Genomic DNA, 22,858 nt, shown 5'->3' with positions numbered 1-22,858 from the left:
CCCCGCCGAGCCGGCCCCCGCCGCCCCGGGACGGGGGTGCACGGCCCCGGTGCCCCCCGCCGGGCAGGCCCGGGAGCACAAGCGCTTGGGGCCCGGGGCGCCGGCGGGCAGCGGCGGGCGGAGCAGCTCCTCTCCCTCTCCTCCCTCCGCCATGGCTGCGACCGACTGAGCCGGGCGAGGGGAGGAGAGACGCCGAGGAGGAGGAGGAGAGGGCGGGGACCGGGGGGTGGTCCCGCCGGCCGGGAGCCGGCCCCGCCGGGGCGGGACGCTCCGCAGCCCCCCGCCCGCCCCCGCCGCCCGTCGGGGCACCGCTCCCACCGGCACCTGCCCGGCTCCGCGGGGTGGGGACGGGGTGGGGACCGGGGACCGCCCGTTGCCCTCCTGGCCGTGTACCCAAGCGGGAGGGGGGACACACAAGGGACGCTGTGTCCCCCGTGTCCCCCGCGGGTGTGGGTCCCCAGGGCCCTGGAGGGTGAGGGGCTGTCGGGGCCATCCGAGCGCCGGGAGCTTGCGCTGACAAAGGGTCTCGGCGGGGCTGGAGGTGGCAGCGCTCCACCGGGACAGTCGGCGGGATCGGGACCGCTGCTGCTGCGAGCCCGGCGGTACCCCGTTCCGGCGCCCAGCCTGACCCATAAATCAACACCCAGTCTCACCTGTCGATCACCTACAGCTTTACATCGAGTGGCAGAACAAACAGTAGTGCCCTGTCCTCCAGTGGACGTCAGGGTTTCCTTTTTCTTTTCAAGCCCTGTAGCGAAGATGCTCGTCCCACACATCACTGCAGCATCCTTGTGTACAGGGACCACTGGATCCTCTGGCACGTGCGGCCTTTTGGGAAGGAGATGAAGAACACAGGCAGTGCTGGCTCCCAGGAGCTCTGCTGTGCTCTCAGGTGGGGTTGCACTAAAGGGACATATGAATATATTCAGTACATATTATCTGAGCCAGCACCTCAAAATCCAGGGAGCTGACTTTTCACCAGCCTCTGCTTCCAGCAGAGGGTGATGGTAGCACCCGTGGGACCAGCATAGTGTAGGGCTGATGGGGAGAGGGCTGCCATGACTAAAGTCAACTTCTCTGGGCCTCTCCACCCTGCCAGGACTGGTCACTTTGCTGCAGTGTCCAGCACGACACCATCCCAGGATTCTCCCCAGAAACACATACCTGTTTTTTTGTCCTATCTAATGTTAAGTGACAAACCTCTGAGGAAGAGCAGAGCTCACGGGTCTCAGAGTTCAGTTTTCTTGCTATTATTCTCAGCGCTTTGAGAATCCAAGACCAGTTCCTTCCTATCTGCAGTTCAGTCACATCTAGACCATTACCGGTTACTCCCTTGTTGCAGAGATCTCCTATTTATTCTTACTGACAGAGCAAGAGTACATTTCCTGGAATAACAGTGCGATGCAATTAGGGAACAGGAAATAATTATGCGCCTTTACTATGCCACAAGATACCTCCAAGCCCAAGGTCTCCTTTGCAGGACACGGAGGGAAGGAATCAGGTCTCAGGCAGGTGGTGAGAACAGGCAGAGCTACTGCAATGAGAGATCTCCATTTTAGAGAATAAGCCACATGCTAATCGATGAAGGTCAGGAAGAGGTTTCCTTGAAGGCTGAGGTGTTCCTTGCTGCTGCTGGTCTTGTTCAAAATAATGAGTGCTAACAGTGGCAGGGCCTGGCCTCGGGCAGCGGCAACACACAGATTTGTTTATATTTTTTCCAGGAATCACATCCCCATTTCTTTAACCCCGAAGGCCATTTCACTCCTTGTAAGGGTTTGTTGCGACAGGAAGCACTTGCGACAGGAGTGCGTTATTTTGCGCATCGCCTCTGCTCACTGTCTTGGTGGCAGGACCTGGGGGGATGAGATGGGCTTTGTCTGCCTCCCTGTCTGCAGAGAGGGACTTCACGGGGCCATCCCAAAGCACCCTCCTGGCCCAAGGTAGAGCACACCTTCGTGGCAGAGACCAGTCCAGCAGGATCGCAGGCTCTTCTAATCTGGGCTCTGGTGTCACAGAGTTTCTGCTGGCATCTGTGTCTCCCCGCAGCTGCCTGCTCTGCCCAGGCAGAGGGTGAGACTGCAGGGGAGCTGGGACACAGCACCCCAGCTTGTCTGGTCCCTCTGTCACCAGTCGCTGCAGAGCTCACCTAGTGACAACCTTGAGTGTCCTTACTTACGTCGTCCCCAGACAGTGCCAATAAAGAGGATTTTAGACTTCAGCCCAAGCAGGGATGTTATTCATTCCCAATGAGCTGACTTTTCATTGCATAAAACATATAATCCAGACTCAAATCAAAGCAAGGTCGGTGCAGTGGCTGGCCAGCCTGTCTCTGGGGGGTTAGCATGTTATTTCAAAGACAAACCAATCTATTTTTCCTCTCTCTCCTCATTCTGAACGTTTGCTGCTGCCCATTCCTCCCCATCTCTCCCTGTGCCTTTCATTACTGCCTTGAATTTTGCAAGGGGGAGAGCTCTCCTCCTGCCAGAGAACATGGACAGACCTCTTCTCCCTGGGGAAGGATGCAAAATGTCAGCCTCCCGCCCAGCCCCTGATGCTGCTCATTCAGAGCCTGGAACCAGGTACATCAATAATTCACCGCACGCCTTCCTGAGCCCAGCCATTTGCTGAGCCTCTACCACCAGCAGCCCTGGTTCCTCTCCTGGCTTCGAGGCTGTTTGGTTGGGGTCTGTGACCCACCAACTCCAGCCCTCCCAGCCTGACTGTAAGTATTATTCACAAAGCGTTGATTTTTCCTGCTGGCCCCAGAAAGCATTTTATTTTGAGTCCATGGCTACCAAATTTACTGACCAAAGGGTCTGGAGCCCCCAGGATTCTACACCACAGTTAGGCAGCAATGCAATGCAATATCCTGGGAAATTCTTTCGGTGCCAGCTCAGTCGGAAGTCCAGCTCTAAGTTAAAGGTGCTGTGGAGGAAGAGAACTGCTTTTGTCTTGCCAGAAACTGAATTCAAGGGCCCTAAAAAGGAGAGAGGCCAAGGATGTTGCTGAGGTGCCCTCTGGGGTTTCCTGGCACCTGTGCTTTGTCTTGTGTCAGACAAGGTAAGTGATGGCTGGTGCCACATCTCAGCCTAAGGGAGTGTCACCTCCTTGGCTGTTCCCACACTTCATGTAGCTGCCCTCCTCTCTCCCCACCATGCCCAAAACCCATCCTCTGCAGAAAGACTGCCTTTCCCTGGGCATCTTCCCCTCTCTTGGATGCTCTCGTGCCTCTTTGACACTGCTTTGACTCCAAACAGTCAATGCTGTGCCCTCACTAAGATGGGTGACACTGGCTGAGCCTTGCAGAGATAACAGCAGAGCTTTGCAAGACCCAGGGAGCACCAGGGAAGTCCTCTGGTGACAGATGAAGATATACAAGGGCAGCAGAAGCTTTATGGCCAACTAACAGTGGAAAAGGAGCAGGATAGCAGAATGCAGACAGACACCAAGCTCCTGCTCCAGACAGTGACTTGGCTGCTCCAAAGCATCCAAAGCTGGGTTTATCAGCAGCCAAGCTTCCTGATACAGCCCATGGTACTCATTGGAAGTGTGACTGTTTCTGTCTTTCCAATATTGCTGGTGCTGTTCAGAGCAGAGGCAGGAGGGAAAGGACACGGGGAGTAACTGCAGCTCCCCTGCCTTAATGCAGTCAGGAGTAGAGAGATCTATTGCCCAGGATAGTTATTCCTTAGCATCCCCATGGATCCAATGTCCAGAAGGAGACAGAGAGCATTGCTTTGTGAAATATTTGGCCTTGCAAGCAAGAGGAGGAACACCTTGGTTTGGTTGCCCATGGAGTTGAGCACCATTTTTAGATTCTCCAGTGCCTAGTAAGGTCTCCAACAAAGCATAGGCTGGAGTTGGAGTTTTTTGCCGTCAAACTGTTTGAATCCCCTGTGGATTCTCCACTGATTCATTAGCACTGAGTTATTGCTGTGCTCCTCTTTCAGCAGGGACTCTAATAAAGTGGCTTTTCACTAGCCAGCCAGTTATTTTATGAAACTTTCCAGAACTGACAAGCTCAGAGACCTCCTTCAGGTGTGACTGCATTTGTCTGTGTACTCAGAAGAGAAAAGCAAGGACGGAAAGAATCATCTCCCCGCTCCAAGCATGGGCTGAATTTCAAGATCAGGTGCAGGATGGCTGCTCTCACCCTCACTTTGACACAGGAATGGCTCTGCTTGCCTGTATGTCCCTGTATTTGGTCAGGGATGTGTAGGTTTAAAGCATGGGATGCTCAGGGTGCTTCTCAGGGAAGCTTCAGTTTCTTTGCTCTTTGTCTACTGCCAAAGGGTACAGCAATACCCAAGAAAAAACACAGGCCATCATTTATCCAGGATCTAGGATGCATGCACACAACACCATGCCTGGAGAAGGCATCTCCAGGGCACCCCATGACACATTGTCTCTGCCTGCCATGTACCACAAACACCAGGAGTTTGGATCTGGCAGGGACGGAGGTCCAGGAGGATTTCAGCAGGAGGGTGGGGTGTGTGAGCAGGGGAGAGCTGGCAAGCCCTGCTGTGGGGATGGGGCCTGTGGGGCAGGATGCAGGTTGGGAAGCTCCTTTGTACTGTTGGAGTGGGGGTACCCAGAGGGGCAGGAGGAACAAAATGGTCTGGAGCAGGAGTGAGGAAGGGAGAAAAATGGAGCGAGGTCCTTGGGTATCAGGTGTCAGGATGGGGCAGGCACAGACTCCCCCTTGTACCCAGACAGAGAGTTCTGGCTGTCAGGAGCTGTTGTTCCCTCTCTCCCCCACACATGACATTACATCTCAGGCTTGCCAGGACTGCCTTCCCCAGCCCCCGTAAGATTAGCAAAGTGCTGAGCCTCTGCCTTGCCATGGAGATTTCTGCACCCTTCCAGCAAACGCATTTGCTGTGCAGGCCAGCAATTAAGCACAGAGGAGCTGCTGGGCGAAGACCCTCAGCTTCCAGGAGAAACAGTCACCTCCCCAGCACGGAGTCTAAAAGCACAGAGTGCTCCAGAAAGTTACTCAATCCCGCGCTGGAGAGAGACGTCCACCCCGGCCAGGCTGGCTGTCACGGGGCTGAGCTCAGCAGAAAGGGGCCCTCTTGGCCCATCGCCCCCCCTTTCAGCCACTGAAGTTCCTTCCCCTTAATTAGAGATGCTAAAATAACCAGGGAATCATTTTGCAGGCTACAAGAGTATGAATAAAAGATGGCAAAGTGAGGGGGAAACAATGCTCCTGTCAGCTTTCAGCATCGGGTCTGCCCTGGCCTTGGAGATGTGAGTGGGTCGCAGGGTCCAGCTGGGTGGGAAGTCAGAATCAGGCCAGGGCTGGAGCTCATTCCTCTGCCCTCCATCACTCAGGGTCCCGCTCCCTCTCCGTGGGCAGAGATCCCATTATAACCCATCCCAGCCTTTTACCCTCTGCATTTAACACAGTTTGTTAATGGTAATTAAAATGTAAGTAACTCCGGGCACGGAATGTTATTCTAGGGAAGGAGGGGAGAAACAGGTGGGAAACAACACACTAAACCAACTTCACTTTTTTCAGGGGAAAAAAGAAAAGGATCTGTAATGGAGAAAAGACAACGCAGACTCTGTGAGCTGAAAAACAACATAGAAAAGGCTGAAAGTTGGACAAACTCAGACTCAAGGAGAAGCTACAAAATCCTAGCGATGGAGGGTAATTAATGGTGGAACAGGGGAGTGTTGGAACCCAGGCACTGACTGCTGGCCCAGCCAGGAGAGGCTCCATGGAGCTGGAGTGGGCAGACCTGCCTGTGGCCGTGCCACTGGATCTGGGCACACAAGGCATCTGCCATCATCCCAGGCTGCTCTCAGCAGCAGGATTGGGGAGCCAAGTACCACACCCAACTTGTCTGGAGGAGAGGCAGATGGAGAGGGACAGGGCAAATCTCCCCTCGGCAAAAAAGGAGCATCTTGCTAGCTGCTTCCCCGGCAGGAGGGCAAGAGAGGGGAGCAGGAGTTTTAGCAAAGCTCCTGCAAACACAAGGACCAGCACAGAATCCAGTCTCAGCCTTGGGCACCTGCTGTCTGGTGCAAATCCATGTATGGTGAGATGTGTCTCTCCCAGAGTGTACATTGGGTTTGGTCTGCTCACACTGGGCTCCTTTCAACCCCCTGATCTAAACCATGAATAACAGAACCAGACTGTGCTGGGTGGACAAAGAGAGGTGGTGAAGCCATAAAAAGCTGTGCCTTGGTGGCACAGAGAGCAGCCATGCAGGAATGAGAGCTTTGGTATCCCATGGGGTTGAGGCTCCACCTCTGCCTCCCCTAAACCACTCTGGACCCACCAAGATGGAGAGAAAGAGCTGGGACAGGTCTCTTGTAGGTCATCAAATGGCCATGGAAAGACTTGAAGGCCTTTGGAGGAAAGACAGAAGTTATAGGGGAAACAACAGGAGAGGCAAACCTGTTGAATGTAGCTTCGCTTAGAAGTCAGAGAGGTGTGTCCACCTCTGTCCCTGGGGACTGCTTTGGGGTGACCCTGCTCTCTCTCTGTCAGCAGACAAATGATGGGGTATGCCAAGCAACTGGGCTTTGAAAACCCAGGGACTGGGTTCTATCCTGCTGAGGGCCTTGTGCCCAGCCTGGTCCCACAAAGAGGGAGATGGGAATGAACGAGGCCAAAATCTGATGCACTTCTGCAGCCCCATCTTCATCAACCTCCCACACCTGAGACCATGCAGAGAACAACAGTCACTGCTGCAGGTTCACCTCTGCTGCTGTTTCTCTGCTCTGTCCCATCTCCTCGGGCAACACCACACCAAGTCTGAGCCTCTTCACCAGGGTCATCAGCAAGTTGGCCAAAGCCACGGATGATCTCTCCATCCCTCGTTCCCCAGCTCCTAACCCACAACAGAGATAGGTGGCTGCCATCCCCAGGCAGCAGCAATCACCCCAACCCCATGGAAGCCAGAGGGGCCCGGCTGGGCTGGACTTGGGGGACAGAAATGCAGCCGCCCGCATTTATTTTGCCTAACAACAGTGATCCCTCTGTATATTTTCATTCTGTTTTCCTAGGCTCAGCTGCCTCCTCAATGAAATGTTTCCAAAGCAGCCTGGCTTGGCAGCATGCCAGCCCCGGCTGCCAGATGAATGGGCGGAGGAGGAGGGACCCATTCCTCTTCTTGACACAGCATCGCTGCACAAGAGGCCTCTGTTGACATTAGGACTGGCTGTTCCCCCTCTCCCGAGAGGATCTGCCTGGCCCTCGGTAGGAGCAGCACACAGGGCCAAGGCTTCATGTGATGTGAAACTGGCATCTCTCCTCCTCCAGAGTGGTGGCACAGCCACAGGTACCAGGGTACCACAGGGCACCCTCCTCCGGGGTGGTGGCACAGCCACAGACACCAGGGTGCCAAGCACTACCAGGACCTGAAGTCATCCCTAATTTCTGGCCCTGGACCCCCCCAGCCGAGCCAGTCCCCCTGAAAGGTGAGGATTCCTTGGGGCTCCATGACTGCTAATACCATCACTCTCCAAGACACCGGTGATGTAGAGAGCCTGTTACCTCCCCCAAAACACCTCTCCTGCACCCCACCAGGAGCAAAGCTCTCCCTCAGCATCGCAGGACTGCAGACACTGGCACAGAATTTGCAGAGCTCCATGTCTCTTTCAGGGGTGAGTAATGTCAGAGGGGTCCCAAGCATGCCCAAACCCTTCAAGCCTTTGGACAATAATATATGGAGTAGCATCGGCTTCACGCTAAAACCTTGCCATTACTCAGTCATGTAGGACTTCACCCAAACAGTGTCACAGCTCTTTCCCATACCTCAATTTCTCTACCCAAAGCAAAATGCCAACCCAGGCCTTCAGGGCTGGAAATTCACCTGCTGGGAGGTAACCAAATGGTAGCAGTTGCACTGGACTACACACCCAGCACCAGATGGGATACCTCAGCAAGGGAATGCAAATCCGTGTATGCCCCACTCATCACCCTTCACCTCTTTGCCAGGGACACCTTTAGGAGCCAAGCAAGGAAAGGATGGGGAATTTAACACAGGTGAAGTGCTGATGAAACATCAGAAGGCAAAAGAAAGAGATAAAGCCATTAGCATTTTGCCAGTCTGCGCCTCTTCCCCCTGACTGGCTCCTCTGGCATCTCCTGCTGGTGGCCAGCACCCAGCTGAGGCAAGGCAAGGACCAGAGGCTGGACTGAGCAGCACCCAGCAGCACGCCACAGGGACACAGCCTGCTCCTACCAGCCTTGGTGGGGAGAGGGCTCTGCCTGGATCTGGTGGAAAAGAGGCCAACCACGCATCGATAAGATGAATTAGTTGTCTCAGCAGCACCGGCAAAATGAGCGAGAGGAGCGGAGCCCGTGAGGCCCGGCCTGCTTTGTTTCAATTACAGCAGCTGCCAGAAGAAAAAGATAACCTCAATATTGATGGCAGGAGCAGCAGACAGAGGTGCCCTTGCAGGCTACTGGAAGCAGGTAGAGGAGGAAGGGGGAGGAGAGATGGAGGAGAGAGAGCAGAGTCTCAGTCAGTAGCCCATGGGAGAGCTTGGCTGGCTCCCCCAGACTGGTGAGAAAGACCCTTTTGTTCTCATTGGCCTCATCCCCATGAAGAACAGCTTCTCTTCACCCTGGTTCTTGTCCCAGTCACTGGGCAGAGCATTCTCCAGCAGAGGCAGGATGGAGGGGTGCAGAAATCCAGCTCAGAGCATCAGCAGTGGGACACACACCACACATGGCACCTCATAACACTGAGCAGAAAAACGTCTCTTTGCTCCCCACTCAGGCTGTGGGGCCTGGAAAGGAGGTGGGCAGCTCAGGGAAGGTGTTGAGTGGGGCTGTGTGGGATGATGGATGGAGCTGGAGTAAAGGGCAGATCCAGGCTTGGGGGGTGGCCCACGGTGCAGGCAGGTGTGACTGCCTGCCAGGGACACAGCACCCAACTTCCTGAGGGCTGGGGAGCCCCACGGTGTGCTCACAGTGGGGACCAGTCTGGGCAATGGGGACAAGATGCCCACGATGACTTTGGACTGCATGTGGGAATGAACAGCAGCCTGGGACAGGCACCCCAACACCACACCTACAAGGCAGAGATGGAGGTGCCGAGCCAAACGTCCTCCTGGCAGCACAGCACTAATGCCCTGCACTCCCATCCTGGCAGGAGGAAAACAGAAGGTTTGAAGAGGTGGGGTCTCTTCGGTCTTCAACCCTGTCACCTCCAACCCAGGGGATGTAAATCAACACCAGCTGCTGCATCACGGGGTCTCCATTCAGCCCTGTGTCCCTCCCTGTGCCCAGAGCACAGACCAGCACTGAGCAAGACCCCCGCCCTCCCTGGGCTCACCAGAGGCCAGACTGAGCAGTGGTCACTTCACAGAGGTTTTATTTGTACTCTGGATATCCGCATCACCCTCCCACCTCGCTTCCCCCCAGGAGAGACCCCAGGATCTTCATCCCGTCCTCCCAGGGCTGTGGGCCCTTCCATACAGCCCCTGGGTCTCCAAGAGGGGACAAGGCCACCATCTTGCGGCCACCCACCACCACTGCACATACCCGTGTGCACGGTCTGAGGGGTCCCCAGGATGTGACAGCTATGGGGGCACGGGGTTTGGACCGTGGGGAGCTGCAACATCCCACCACTTTTCGTGCACCCCTGGGATCATGTCCTGCAGGGCACACACTGTCCCTCCCCTCGCTCCCTGGCCAGGACACCCACGGGTGCCCCAGAAGTGTTGGGATGGGCAGAGGGTGCTGGCAGTGCTGCTTCCATCCCAGCTCTGGCCCTCCATCCCTGCCCTGCTGCTCCATGCAGCGTCAGCCAGCAGTGACCAGGGACCTCCCGGTTTGCACAGCGGGCTTCATTGAGCATGGAAAGGCAGACAGCAGCAGAGGAAGGCTCAGAACTGAGCCCTGGGGTGGAAAATGCAGCACTGAGCAGGGTCCGAGGGAGATTTCCATCCCTATCACAGCGTGGGAGTGTGACCCACATGGGGGATGCTGGAGGGAGTTGTTGTACCGGTGCTGCTGGTGACCAGCAGCCCAAAGCAAGTCCTTCCACGCCTCTGTGAAGTGAGTTGGGGTGTTCTGCACACTACTGGGTTCTGCGAGGCTGCCCAGCCTGGCTTAGTGCACATTCCCCTCCTTCTGCTTCTTCCCCCCGTGATGGAGATGATCATGGTCTCCATGGTGGTGGTGAGGATGGGCGGCAGGTTCGTGGTCCCCACTTGGGTTTGTGGCTCTCTCGTTGCTGACCTCATGGTGGCGATGAGGATGGAGGGGCTTGTGCTGGTGGATGGGGGTCCCTGACTCCTTCCCTTCGTGTTCGGGAAGCGGGCTCGGGGTTACAGGGACCTCCATGGTACTGTTAGCCTGAGGAAAGTAACACGAGGACTGGTGTGGAATGTGAATGCCCACAGAGCCCTGCAGAAAGCCTGGGAGCACGGCTGTGAGCTGGGATGAAGGCAGAACAGCATGTGCTATACAGAAAGCTGTGGGTCACAGCAAAGGCTCTCCAGCCCTGGCCCAGGACACAGAGAGGACAGGAGAGGCTGGAGCACACAGGGCACAAGCCTCTGTACCCGAATCCCTTGGCTCAAGCTGTCAGTGGTCCAGAGAAAAGGGACTTTGCATTTAATATTTCTGGATGGATTTTTCTCCTAGGAAGTGACTAATCGCCTGCTGAGCTCAGAGCTGTGTCCTTTTCTTTGCTCTGAGCTTGCCACTTCTGCATGCACTGCCTGCCCCTTTCTTATATGAGAAGAGTCCTAGTTAGCTTTCCCAGACCCAGGCTATGACCCCTTTAGTCCATTCTTTCTCAGTCTGAAAGCTCTGACCTATTTAAGTGCCCTTATTCCAGACCTTTCATCACCTTCCCTCTCAACCACTGCCAAGGGCAGCTGCCAACCCTGGAGCCTGTCCCCAGCATGGAGATAACATTGTTTCTCGTGGTGTGCAATGCCAGAGGAGAGAAGGAATCCCAGCTCCAGCGAGCATCCCTGCTCTTACCTCCTGTGTAGTGTTGGGGTAGAGGGAGCAGTTGCCACAGAAGTCCTTGCTGTGGGTGAAGCGGATGGCCGACTCCACGTAGGGGAAGTAGAGGAAGCTGAAGGGCAGCTGGATGTGGAAAGCCAGGCGGCCGCACCTGAGGGAAGAAGCCACGGCCTGGCTCGAGACGGGGTTTTGGGGTCCCCCCAGCCCAGCCATGGGGGTAGATTTTGGAAGCCCACCAAGAGCTCCGTAGCCCCCAGGAAAGCCTCAGGCGAGTCGGGGGCCACTCACCGGTCATAGACAAGGAAGTCGTCCTTGTCACCCCCCAGGACCTGCCAGACGTCGGGGTCCTCCGGCTCTGGCTGGAGGACGGGGACGCCCGGCGGGGCGTGGCGCTGCAGCTCCCCGAACATGGCGCGGGACAGCGGCGCCTTCTCGTTGACAATCAGGTAGCGGATGTCGGCCATGCCCTGCCGGGCCAGCCGCTCCCGCAGGCCCCCGAGGCTGCGGGAAGGAGGCGCTGGGAAGGGGTGCCGGGGCAGGGGGCTGCTGAGACCCCCCCCGAGATGGTGGAGCTTGGTTTGGGGTGGGAGAGCAGGGCTCACCTCTGGGCCTGCGTCAGGCAGAAGTGTCAGCTGGCCTTCAGCAGAGCCACCACGGTCACCTGCCCTGCCGCCCCCTCCATGGGGCTCGAGCCATTGATGCTCCATGCCGGTGCCTCCTGGCAGATCCGGCTGCTGTTGGCCACCTCCTCAGAGGCCGAGGCCAGCCCCAGCCAGGTGGCCAGGGCCAGCACCAGCAGCCCCATCCTGAACCCTGGGCCCTGGCAGGAGGACACGGGGTGTTATTCTCCTCCCAGATCCACTGCAACCCCAAACTACCTCCCTGCACCCCCCCCCGCGGGCAGACAAGGACTGGTGGACAGTGTTGGACTGCTCCCAGCACAGCACTGGGAGCCAGGAACCCCTACTCTGGGGGGCCAAGGAGAGGGAGATGAAGTGGGGGATTGGGGTGTCCAGCTCCCAACCAGCACAGCAGCTTTGCTGCGTCTTTTGTGGGCACCCACTGCCACAGCACCCTGTTCTCCCCTAGCAGTGAGACACCCCCTCCACTCGACAGGAGATGAAGGTGCTGCTCCTCCCATGGGCCTTGTCCACCTCCCTGATGCCATAAAACAAACCCAGCCCCAGACAGAGGTCTGTCTTTGTCCCAGAGGGGAGCAGGGATGCAGCCCCTCATCGTCTCGGCTACCAGTGAGGAGTCACTGGGACAGGAATGGTTTCACCTTCAGGTCACCTTGAGAGTCCTTGATGCTCCATGAAGCGTTTTGGGGGTACACAGACCCTTTAAAGCCCTTGCCTCTGAACATCTGCCTGAATTCCCTTCCTCTCACAGCCCCCTAACCATGCCCACCCCAAGATATGCCCCATGCCTCCAGCCCTCTCCCCCGCGAGAACGAGTCCTCAATACCGCACTTCTCCTCGCTGCCGTCCTCCCTTGCTCCCAGTCCCAGCAGCTTTCAGCAACTTCCAGCTGGCCCTGGTCTCCCTTTTATCTCCTGTCCACTCTCCCCGCCCAGGAGGGAGGAGAAGAGCCTGGCTGGAACGGGGACTGCTCCCTGGCCACCACCGCCTGCCTCAAGGGGATGGCAACAAGGCAGGCACTGTCCCCCTCAGTGCCATGTGGCTTCGGGGTCCTGCTGCCACAGCCCAGCCCGTGCCATGCTGGGGCAAAGCGGTGCCTGGTGCCGGGCTGGCACAGAGGGTGACAGGCAGTGCTGCAGGGAAAACACAGGCACAGCCACTCGAAGCCACCCCACAGGCACAGGAGGGCTGGGGGCACTGCCAAGGGCACTGCTTGCACCAAAGGGTTGCAGGATTGTGGGGTAACATCTAACAGTACCATCCATGCGCAAGGTCCCAGGGGAGCCACCCTGCCACCCTGCCTCTGCCACCCTTCAGCCAAAGAGATGGGTGCCTGCCTCACACCCCGGGGTGCTGCAGCTCCCTGCTCTGCACGGTGTCACCCTGAAGGCCGTGCTGTTTTGTGGTGTGGCCCCACAGCCATCCCCCAGTGTCCCATCCCATGCCTCCTGTCTGGCCCCACACCATGGGGCTGTGGTCGTGTGAGGAGCCAGTGCTCCCTTGGGAAATCACAGCAACACTGGATTCCACCCCCCAACCAAACAAGAGGAGCTCACCACTCTGGCAGCACACGGACATCTCTGCAAATATTTGAGCAGTTTATTGTACCTGGGCTCTGTACAAAAACATGATAAGGCAGGGAAGGGCAGCAGCCACAGTCAGAGCGGGGGCAGAACATGATCCCAGACACATAAAGAGTGGGGATTCGACCAAAAACAGCCACGAGTAGCAGGGAGAGAGAGGATCGCTGCTAAGGGGGGTGGAGGGGCTCAGGGGTGTCTGCAAGGGTGTGGAGCCATGGGTTGGGATGGGGAAGCAGGCGGAACTGCACGGGGTCAGCCTGGAGCAGCCCCATCTCATGCCTGACTCCGGGCCTTCCGCAGAGCTCTCACCCCACCCACCTACCTGCTGCTTCCCTAAGCCCCATCGGGTATCCCGGGCACCGTGAAGCGCCCAGCACCGAGCGCGGGCACTACGGATTCGGGTTGGATTCGGGCTGGCAGGGAACGACCCAGCACAGACACGAGCTGTATCCCAGGGACCCCCAAGCACCACCTGGCAGCCGGCTCCCTCCTCCCTTGGCTCACCCCGAGCCGCTTGTGCCGCGCTTGTAAACCTGGGCATCTTTTTGCCCTACAAGCACCGCCCTGCCCCGCACGGGTCGATAGGAACTGCGGCACCCGCAGCGTGCGGCTTTCACCGTGGCCAGAGGTTCCCTGCCCAGGACGGGAGCCGCCGATTCCCCCCGCCGGGACAACTCCCCAGAGCCCCCACAGGATCCCTGGCACCGCCACCCCCGCGGCTGTGCCCGTCCCGCCGTGCCCGGGGCATGCCGGGGAGGAGCGAGCGAACCGCCCCCGGGGCCGGCCCTGCCCGGCGTCCCCTTCGCCCGCAGCCTTGACCCCGGTGAGCCGCGGCCCGGGGGCGAGTGGGGCCCCCGCGGGCACGGGGGAGGGACGGGGCGGGCGGTCGGGAGCGGGGGCGGCAGGAGCGGAGCGGGAATCGCGCTGATCCCGCAGGGCGCAGCGGGAAGGAAGGCTGGAGGGAAGGAGCGCCGTCCCCTGCCCATGTGCTCGGCGGGGCCCCGGCGCGGTCCCGCCTCCCTGCGCGGGCGGGGAGCCCGGCGGGTCTCAGGGGCACTGCGGGAACCCTGCTCAGCCCTGTGCCCTGGGAGCAGGGAGAGCTCCGTGTGCGCAGCCCCTTCCAGAGGCAGGTGAGAGGGAATATTTCAGCAGGGGTGTGTGTGTGTGTCCCCAGCCCCCTGCACTCCTGTGCGCTCTGGCCGGGGTGGCTGGTGCCTGCCATGGGGTCAGGAAGCCTCAGTGGGATGCTCTGGAGAGGGTGTGCCGATTGATTTTTTGGACAGATCTTTTTGCCTCCTTCAGTGTCGCAGGCATGTGGCTGAGTGGGGAGGGAGGTCACTTTTCCTGAAGTGTCCCTCCTCTGCCCCAATAGGGCAAGGTCATTGTCCCCAGCCTGCTGCAGGAAGCGTGGCAGCTCCACGCTGTCCTTGTTGGGGAGAGAAAGGGCACATCAGCCTGTAACCCCCACATTCGTGGGACAACCTTGGCAAGCACTGGGACAGCACAGAAGCCTTTTAGCTGTAACTAGTGTGTTGCTCCATGTTTACCAGTCCAACCTCCATGTTCCTGGTACAGGACATTCTCCCCCACAACCCTTGTCCCCATAATCTTGCTTACACGTACAGCACACAGCACCCCTCCCACACTGGGATTCCCTGCTGACCTCCCTGTGGCACTCCCAAGGGACACATGGCTCCAGAGGGGGCCCACTGGGCTGCAGCCAGGGCTCAGGGGTTTTCTCCTCAGGGACCCCAGGCACGGGGCCGGGCAGCAGAGTGAAGGGGTGGGATGTCTCAGCATCCTTGGGCAGATCTTTGCAGCTGCTGCCGAAGATGGGTGCCCTTGCACAGTGCAAATTGGCTTGTGAGACCACTTATTTAAATACACACATTTAAAGGGTGCAAGTTTACACACGTGTGCATCTGTGCACGCAGATGCACATGGGCTCTGTGCAAGGTGGGGGAACGGCTTCTTCCCATGGCCAGTAAGCCTCCCCTGACCCCCTGCATCCTCCCCGCAGCCTGCCCAGCCATGGCAGCCTCACTGAGCCGCCCCTGCTTCATCTCCCTCCACCTGCCCTTCAGGCAGGGCTGGGCCCAGCACCTGGCCAACACCTTTCGCTTCCAGCCCGTGGCTGTGCGGGAGACGCCGCGGGTCCGGCAGCTGGCCTTGCAACGGGGATCCGCCGTCTTCCTCGTCAACGAGCGCCTGGCACCAGGGTCTGCCAGCACCTCCTCCCAGGAGTTCCTCTACGACACAGACCCCCGGCCCACCTTGGGCACAGCCTCCAATGTCTGCTTTGAGGTGGACGATGTGCTGGGGCTCTGCAAGCGGCTGCAGAGCCAGGGGTGCTCCTTGCTGGTGCCCCCGACTGAGCTGAGGGATGACGGCGGTTCTGTCACCTACGGGGTGGTGAGCTCCGTCGTGGGCAACATCAGCCATACCCTTTTGGACCGATCTCGCTACCAGGGACCCTTCCTACCTGGCTTCCAGCCCATCCAAGGAGCCCCCTCAGCCACGGGAGACGGGATCGAGATCACCCACTTTGACCACATCACATATGTCTGCCCCCGGGGCGGCGCCCGGGCGGCTCTGGACTGGTACCAGCGCTGCTTCGGCTTCCACCGCTTCCTGCTGAACCCGCAGGAGAGCCCGGCCAAGGGATACGTGCTGGGGGGGCAGGGGGTGGGCATGCTGCTCCTCGCGCTGCAGAGCGCCCAGGGCACCCCAGCACGTGGCTGCAAGCTGGTCTTCGCCGAGTCCCTCTCGCGGAACGGCACCAACCAAGTGGACACGTTCCTGGAGCAGCACGGCGGGGCCGGGATCCAGCACGTCGGCCTCTGCACCACCGACATCGTCACCACGACCAGGGCTCTGCAACAGCAGGGTGTGCGGTTCTTCACACCCCCCGCCACGTATTACAGCCAGGGGGGCAAAGCAGAGGAGATCCGGGGGGCCGGGCAGGACCCCCACATGCTGGCAGAGCTTGGCATCCTCCTGGACACCGCAGTGCCTGGGGACAAGGGCCGGCCGGGCACTGATGCCACAGAGAGCCCTTCTCAGGAGTATTTGATGCAGATCTTCACCCACCCCATCTTCTCCGAGGAGACCTTCTTCCTGGAGCTCATTGACCGTCGGGGAGCACCGGGCTTTGGGGAAGGCAATATACGGGCACTGTGGAAAGCTGTGCAGGTCTATATGGACCAGCAGCAGTAGTGGCAACACTGCAATCCTCCAACCTCAGCTCCCCATCCTCTCCACTCCAACCCTGTGGGCACTGCACCGCTGTAGAGATCCCAGTGGGTGCTGGTGGCATGGCCCAGGTGGGCAGGGACCAAGGCAACACTCCAGGTTAACCCAGAGCCAACTCAGCGTGGGAGAAAGACCCTCAGGGCCAAGTCCAGCAGGGGTCTGAGCATCCCTCAGGATGGAGGGTGATTTTTCTCCCTCCCTGGGTTCCCAGTGATTTATCAACCTCACACGAAGAACTTTCTGCCTCAGTTCATGTTAATTTATTGAGACTTGAGCCTGCAGCAGGGCCAAGAGCAGTGCTGGCACAGCAACACCCCCAGCTGTAGAGGAATGAAGGGCTGCCAGAGGGGAGTGGATAAGCCTGGGGCCTTGGGCAGCTGCTCACCAAGGGTTACCACCCAGAGCACGGCCAGCCCCTGTGTGGGGTGAGTGGTGGCCTCTTGCTCCTCTCAATTAAAGAATTAACTTGCAAGTACTGCTTTGAGTTCTTAATCCTCCCACTTACAATGTGCTGAGGGCCAGGCGAGGATGAGAGGGCCATTTCTGTCCCTCAAGGCAGGCTGTCCCCACTCCTGCAGTCCCTAAATTGAGGTCATTGCCCCTTGCACCCCACCAGGACTGTCCCCAGGCTTGTGCCTTTGCAAAGGTTCGTCACAGTCAGGGAAAACCTCAGCAGGAACAGTGAGGAACAGCAGAAAAAAAAAGGATAAAATCCTACAAAAAGCCCTGGGGACAGTTGTTTGGCCTCTGTAGGAGCAGCCTGTGGGTAGGAGCAGCACAGCCCTCAGAGACTGATGCCTGCCCTCACAGGAGGAATGCTCTGGGTGCCCTGTTTGGGTCACCAGCAGTTAATGCTCAGCCAAGGGGTTCTTGGATGCACTAACAAAGAAATCCCTGCTGTCTCCAGCCCAAATGTAGGGATCCAGCTGGCTGTCTTCACATTCCACCACAGGCTGCCCGACACCCCCAGCGTAGCACAGTGCAACAGAAACAGAAAGTCACGTAGAAAACCCCACACACTTAGGATTTATTATTAGAAAGCCTGTGGTTCAGGTTCAGTAAAAACAAGTGTATAAAAAGGACTGTTGGAGGCGGGGAAGGGTATGGCAGCATCCCCAGTTGCTGGCTGGTGCAGGCAGGGGACAGGGCTGTGGGAGCAGTGTGGCCACAGCCTTCCCTGCTGCTGTGAGTCCACGGTGCCAGGGGCTGAATAACCCCAGGAGGGCTCCACCCAAGGGGAGAGGGCAGGCCTGGCCCCAGGACACATCCAGGACCGCAGTGGCCACATCCAGGCACAATTCCCACAGGGGAGCCAGTGGAAAGGACGAGTGGGAGACTGGTACAGTGCCGTGTACTGGGCTTGCAGCAGCACAGGGACAAACTATCCCCTGCCACGGGCGGGACTCACCACAGGGTGGGTCTCTGGGGGTCTTGCACGTGGAAGGTGCTGTCACGGGGCAGTCGGTGCCCGGAGGAAGGCGTGGAGGGAGAGCTGTGTCCCAGGGCAGGTGCTGCCTGATCCCTGCGGTTTTGCCCCTCGCTTTCGCTTGGAGCCCTACAGGAGACAAGCAGTAAAACTAAACCCAACCCCAAAGGCCCCCATGGTCTCTAGGGACCCCCTCTGGAGAAAGGGGCCCCTGGTACTGAGGACATCCTGGGGCAGTGCCAGCCAGGCAACTCCCCTTGCCACAGGATGCTCCTTGGCCTGATCCCAAACCCCATGGGGGCTTCAGCATGGCACACCAGAGGCTGTCCCACAGCAACAGGGAGCAGCTCTTGGGGCTCCAGGCACCCTGGAGCACTGCTCACCTTGCCAGGGCTGGTCTCCTTCCTGCTCTGCTTCTCGTGCGCTTTCAGCACCTGAAGGGAGCACAAGAGAGCCCAGAGCTGAACAGCAGCTAGGTCTCGGAGCAGAGACAGCCTGCAGTGGCTGAGGGGATGGCAGAGGCTCTCCCAGAAAGACTGAGGGAAGGGAGGAGAGGCCCAGGTGCCCCCCAGTACCTTCTTCATGGCCGTGGACACAGCCGAGGCATGGAACTGCTCCTCTGTCACCCAGCGGGATGGGGAGGCAGGGTCCAGGGTCACATCCCCATCCAGGGGCAGGGAATAGACCACATATGTCTGGTGGATGTGGGAGAAGATGTGGATGACCTGTGAGGGGATGGGAAGACACATGAAACAGGCAGCTGGCCTGCAGTGAGGGGTGCACAGCTCAGCTGCCCCACAAGTGCACCGAGTCTGCCAGGGCTCTGAGGAGTGGGGCAGAGCTTGGGAGGGTGACAGTGGGGAAGGGGGACCCTCTTCCCCTGTGCTGCATCCCTGTGGCTGAGCACAGGGGGCTCACCTCTCCAATGAACCGCAGGCATTTGGCTGCCACGGGCTGCCCCATCCAGGCCTGGAGGTGATCAGCCAGCACTTCCCTCTCCTTCTCCTCCTGCAGATCCTGAGCCAGTGGGAGACTTGGGAACTCCCAGAGTCCAGCCAGGAGACCTGGGGAGGAGGCGTGACAGAAACGTGAGACAGCAAGGGGCACATCTGGGGACACTGAGCCTCCTCATAGCCCCAAGGGCCTCCTTTCCCCACCCCAGCAGGAAGTGCATCCCCAGTGCCTCTCCCAGGCTGCTCTGTCCCTCACGCAGGTGGGAAGGGGCTGTGTGGTGCCTCCATCCCCCTCCTGCCCAGCCCCATCACCTGAGCTGGGTCTCTGCACGATGAGGTACTCGGGGCCCCCACGGCAGCCCCTCCGCTCCAGCACACACGTGGCCGTTCGCATCGCCCGCGGCTGCTTCTTCGCTGCTTTCCGAGGAAAGTTGGTCACCCCCAGGCTGCTGTCCCATGGCTCCATGGCCGGGGGGCACAGGGGACAGTCCCCAACACCTGCAAACACCAATGTAACAGTTGCTGCAGGGCCCAGACCTGGAGCTACAACAGGGATCACCCCCCGCGCTCACCACAGTCCTCAACATCGGGCACTGGGGCGGGTTTTCCAAACAGCTTCTGCGAGGCGAAGGCCAGCTCCTTCTCCACCTGCAAGGCGGGACAGGAGCAGGGACAGGCTCATCCCACCAGCCCACCCTGTCCCCACACATGGCAACTCCTCAGGGCCACATTGTGGGGGCATACTTACCCTGCACCGTGCTCGGCAGTGCTGCTTCACGGGGCACTCCCCGCACAGCGGGGCCTTGGGCACACACACGGTCGCCCCCAGCTCCATCAGGGCTTGGTTAAAATCCCCAGGGCGGCTCCTGTCCACCAGGGCATTGGCCATGTCCCTGGACAAACGGTAGTGAGAGGCACAGGGCTCTGCAAAGAGAGCATCCCAGGACCTTTGCCTGCCTCCTGCCTGCCAGGGAGGATGCTCCCATGTAGGCACAGGTAACACAGTTCCTTTCTCCACTACTCCCAGCAGCACCACCTTCCCAACAGCTCCTGTACCCCATGTCTCTCTCCCTACACAGGCTCAGCTCCCCATGGCTCCTGAGTACTCCTGTGCTTGGCCATGATCACCACAGCTCCAAACAGAGACAGAACATTCCCCTTACCAGAGCCGGTCGATGACGGCCGGGCTGCTGGAGTCGGCACCGATGCATCGCAGGCGGCACAGCACACGGATCACATTCCCATCCACAACGCCTGTAGCCTGGGACCAGGAACTGGGGTTACCATGCTGGGATGTGCTCCAAGCAAGGCAGGGAGCTGGGGTGCTCCCAGGATGGAGAGGGACGCACAAGAGGCCAACCCACAGGCCAAGCTGGGCAGTGGATGAGATGCACCCCAAAGTGAGGGGAGAGCAAAAGCCAAGCACAGCCCTGAGGAGGAGCCCCTGGTTTGTGAGACCCCAGGAGCAGGACCCTGCCAGGAGTGGGGATGGGTGGCAGAGAGGGAAGACATGTCCAGTGATGCCCAGCTCTCACCTGGCCATACGAGATGGATGCGATGGCTCCCGCCGTGTATCGGCCCACTCCCGGCAGCAGCTTCTGCAGGGCCTCAGCCGTCCTGGGCATGTGGCCGCCCAGCTCGGACACCACCTGGCAGAGAGGGAGCTGAGGTCCAGGAAGCAGCTGGGGTGGGTGCATGCAGGCAACCCGTTTTGCCCACAGGAAGATGGGATCCCACCCTCTGCAGCCTCATGCCAGCAGCTCACAGCCCCAGCAAGGCAGGGCAGGTGTGAGCCAGCACCAACCCACCACCCACAGAGGGGTTTGGAAATGCCCTCCCGCCCAGCTCCAGAGCACCTTCCTTGCTGCCTCCTGCAGACGCTTCCCTCTCGAGTAGTAGCCAAGCCCAGCCCACAGCTCGTTCACCTCCTGCTCCAAGAGACACAGCACAGTGTTAATGGAGAGCCGCAGGACAGGGAGAGCACCCGATCCCAGTGGCACTCACCTCCAGGGATGCCTGTGCCAGAGCCTGCAGTGTTGGCCATTTCTGTGGTACAGAGGGAAGGGGACAAGTCAGGGACAAGCAGAGCTGTGCTCTGCAGCTGGGGATGTGCCACAGGCAGTGGACATGTTCTCCAAAAGGGGCGGCCTGTGGGCACAGGGCTCTGTGAGGAACAGTCACCTGCATCCAGCGGTTGTAGTAGTCGATCACTGTAGCCACCTGTGTCTGCTGAAGCATGATCTCGGACACCCACACTGCAGGGAGCAGGGCAGGCATCAGAGCAGAGGCCCCAGCACCACCCACACCTCGTGCCGTGGCCGCGTGAGCACTGGCTACAAGCACTGCAGAGCATCCAGCTCACGGGATCCCTTCCCACCCCTCACCTTCCCCACGTGCTGCCTCACAGGAGCTTCCCCAGGCCCAAAGTGGGCTCTCCAACCCTGCAGTGCCTTGCAGGGTGAATCAGTGGCTCTCACGGCCACTCCAGGCAGCTTGTTCCAAGGATGGCAACTGAAGCCACCCCTCACAATGCCACACACAGAAGGACACCCCACACGTGCTGGGGCACAGTCCCCGCTCCTCACCTGCGTACCCCCGTCTGTCGGCATCCGGCTCCGTCGCTGCCTGAAAGGGGAGGATCATGGTGTGAGAAACAAGGTGACACAGGACCCCACCACAAAGGGAACCTGCGTGTAAAATAAAACTACTCGTGGTGTGTTTTGAATGCCACAGTGGGATTTGCAAAAAAAAAAAAAAAATACTTTCCCCAAGCACTCAGAAGTTCTGAGTTCAAGTTAATCAAGTGACAGCCAAAGCAGCTTCTTCCTGGTGAAATATCCCACAGTGAGAGTCACCTTCGAGGTTCAAAATTCCACCAGAGGAGCTGTCCCAGAACCTGAGCCCCTCCACACAGGAATTGATTGCAGGCAGATGTAAATCCCACAGAGGGGCCAAGCAGTTCCCAGCACCATTCAGGCAGATGCTGCTGTAAAGGAGGCTGCATCCTCAGCACCTCAGTCACCCCTGAGCCACTGGCTGGAAAACCTTTTCCATGCAGCACTCACTGCTGCAGGGTATCACAGAGGCAGGAACAAAACAGGATTAAAAAACAACTAATCATGCCAGAGAAAAGAACTCCTGGTTGGAGGCTGTGTTCGAAAAGCGTACCCTGCTTTACTCGTCATACCTAGGGACTGGCTACAGACTACCCCCCAAGGAACTGCCAGGACTAGCTGGGAGTGCTTCCATGAAGGCAGGGATGCACCACAAAGGGAAAGACACCACGGTCACTTCACCAAGGCTCCCTTAAGGCAGAGTGCTTCCCGATGTCTCCCCTTACCAGCGCCCTCCAAGGAAGGTCTCGCTTGCATCTGTCGTACCAGGCGAGCAGGTTCTTGCGCAGGGCCTCGACCTCCGCCGGGTCGCTGAAGTGATGCCGGGCAGGTGGCGGGGTGGGTGCTGGAGCCGGGGCCCCTGCCGGGAGAGCGGGGTCAGGGCACGAAGGGCTGCGGGGTTCGACCGCAGGGCTGCTGCCGGGTGGACGTACACCGAGTGCGGGGCCTTACCCGGGAGGCACCGGTGGCTGCCCAGGTGGCGGCAGAGGACACCCCACGCTCCCCCCACCCCTCCCGCTGCCGGGCACCTCCGCGGGGTGACGCGCGCTTCCTGCTCCGGCCCGCGCCGCCGCCGCTCCGCCGGAGCGCCCCGGCCGCCGCCGCCGCCGCCGTCCCTGCCCGGGCCCGGGTCATGGCGAGGCCGCTCCCGCCGGGGCCGCCACGTGACACCTTCCCGGGAAAACATTTCCCGCCCCCGCGCGGCCCCGCCCCCTGACCGCTCCAGCCAACCGAAGGGAGGTGCAGGCAGGGGCTCGCGCTCTCCCGCCCTCAGCGCGTGCGGCCGGGGCGGGGCCTCACGGCGCGCGGCAGCCAATCAGCGAGCCGGGAGCAAAACGGGGCGGGGCCCGCACCTTCTTCCGCCGGCCCGAGCGCCTCAATGGGGAAGGGCCCCGGGGAGGTGTCCGTGCTAAACGCCCGTTTACTTAACCCAGAATTTCGGTTGAA

General features: G+C 59.3%; 3 protein-coding genes across 6 annotated transcripts; 1 reads left to right on the top strand and 2 right to left on the bottom strand.

The window, feature by feature from the left end:
- Positions 1-9,317: 9,317 nt before the first annotated feature.
- LOC113967554 (selenoprotein Pb-like) lies at positions 9,318-12,522 on the bottom strand. 2 transcript variants are annotated; one of them, XM_027683216.1, is made up of 5 exons: positions 12,415-12,522; positions 11,545-11,762; positions 11,231-11,443; positions 10,958-11,093; positions 9,318-10,321 (listed from the first exon to the last, which is right to left on the bottom strand). In XM_027683216.1, the coding sequence occupies exons 2-5, from the start codon at positions 11,745-11,747 to the stop codon at positions 10,076-10,078; spliced, it is 798 nt and encodes a 265-aa protein (XP_027539017.1). In that variant the 5' UTR covers positions 11,748-11,762; positions 12,415-12,522; the 3' UTR covers positions 9,318-10,075. The 2 variants fall into 2 exon arrangements, with proteins under 2 accessions (XP_027539017.1, XP_027539016.1); XM_027683215.1 differs by having other exon boundaries at positions 12,410-12,516.
- A 1,432-nt stretch (positions 12,523-13,954) lies between these two features.
- HPDL (4-hydroxyphenylpyruvate dioxygenase like) lies at positions 13,955-16,884 on the top strand. 2 transcript variants are annotated; one of them, XM_027683211.1, is made up of 2 exons: positions 13,955-13,989; positions 15,187-16,884. In XM_027683211.1, exon 2 carries the CDS (start codon positions 15,198-15,200, stop codon positions 16,380-16,382), a length of 1,185 nt encoding a protein of 394 aa, XP_027539012.1. In that variant the 5' UTR covers positions 13,955-13,989; positions 15,187-15,197; the 3' UTR covers positions 16,383-16,884. The 2 variants fall into 2 exon arrangements, with proteins under 2 accessions (XP_027539012.1, XP_027539013.1); XM_027683212.1 differs by lacking the exon at positions 13,955-13,989 and adding an exon at positions 14,354-14,424.
- A 712-nt stretch (positions 16,885-17,596) lies between these two features.
- Positions 17,597-22,208, bottom strand: MUTYH (mutY DNA glycosylase). Of its 2 annotated transcripts, XM_027683210.1 has the most exons (14): positions 22,138-22,208; positions 21,383-21,422; positions 20,979-21,052; positions 20,802-20,843; positions 20,654-20,725; positions 20,333-20,446; positions 19,961-20,058; positions 19,546-19,690; positions 19,364-19,445; positions 19,110-19,295; positions 18,763-18,908; positions 18,420-18,569; positions 18,228-18,278; positions 17,597-17,973 (listed from the first exon to the last, which is right to left on the bottom strand). In XM_027683210.1, exons 3-14 carry the CDS (start codon positions 21,033-21,035, stop codon positions 17,869-17,871), a joined length of 1,248 nt encoding a protein of 415 aa, XP_027539011.1. In that variant the 5' UTR covers positions 21,036-21,052; positions 21,383-21,422; positions 22,138-22,208; the 3' UTR covers positions 17,597-17,868. The 2 variants fall into 2 exon arrangements, with proteins under 2 accessions (XP_027539011.1, XP_027539010.1); XM_027683209.1 differs by having other exon boundaries at positions 17,859-18,278; positions 19,373-19,445.
- Between the last annotated feature and the right edge of the window lie 650 nt (positions 22,209-22,858).

This window comes from Neopelma chrysocephalum, unplaced genomic scaffold (genome assembly GCF_003984885.1).
Source record: "Neopelma chrysocephalum unplaced genomic scaffold, ASM398488v2 Primary Assembly neopelma1_64, whole genome shotgun sequence".
NCBI lineage: Eukaryota > Metazoa > Chordata > Aves > Passeriformes > Pipridae > Neopelma > Neopelma chrysocephalum.
Note: the sequence above shows the minus strand (reverse complement) of the source record. Positions and strands in the feature narration are given on the sequence as shown.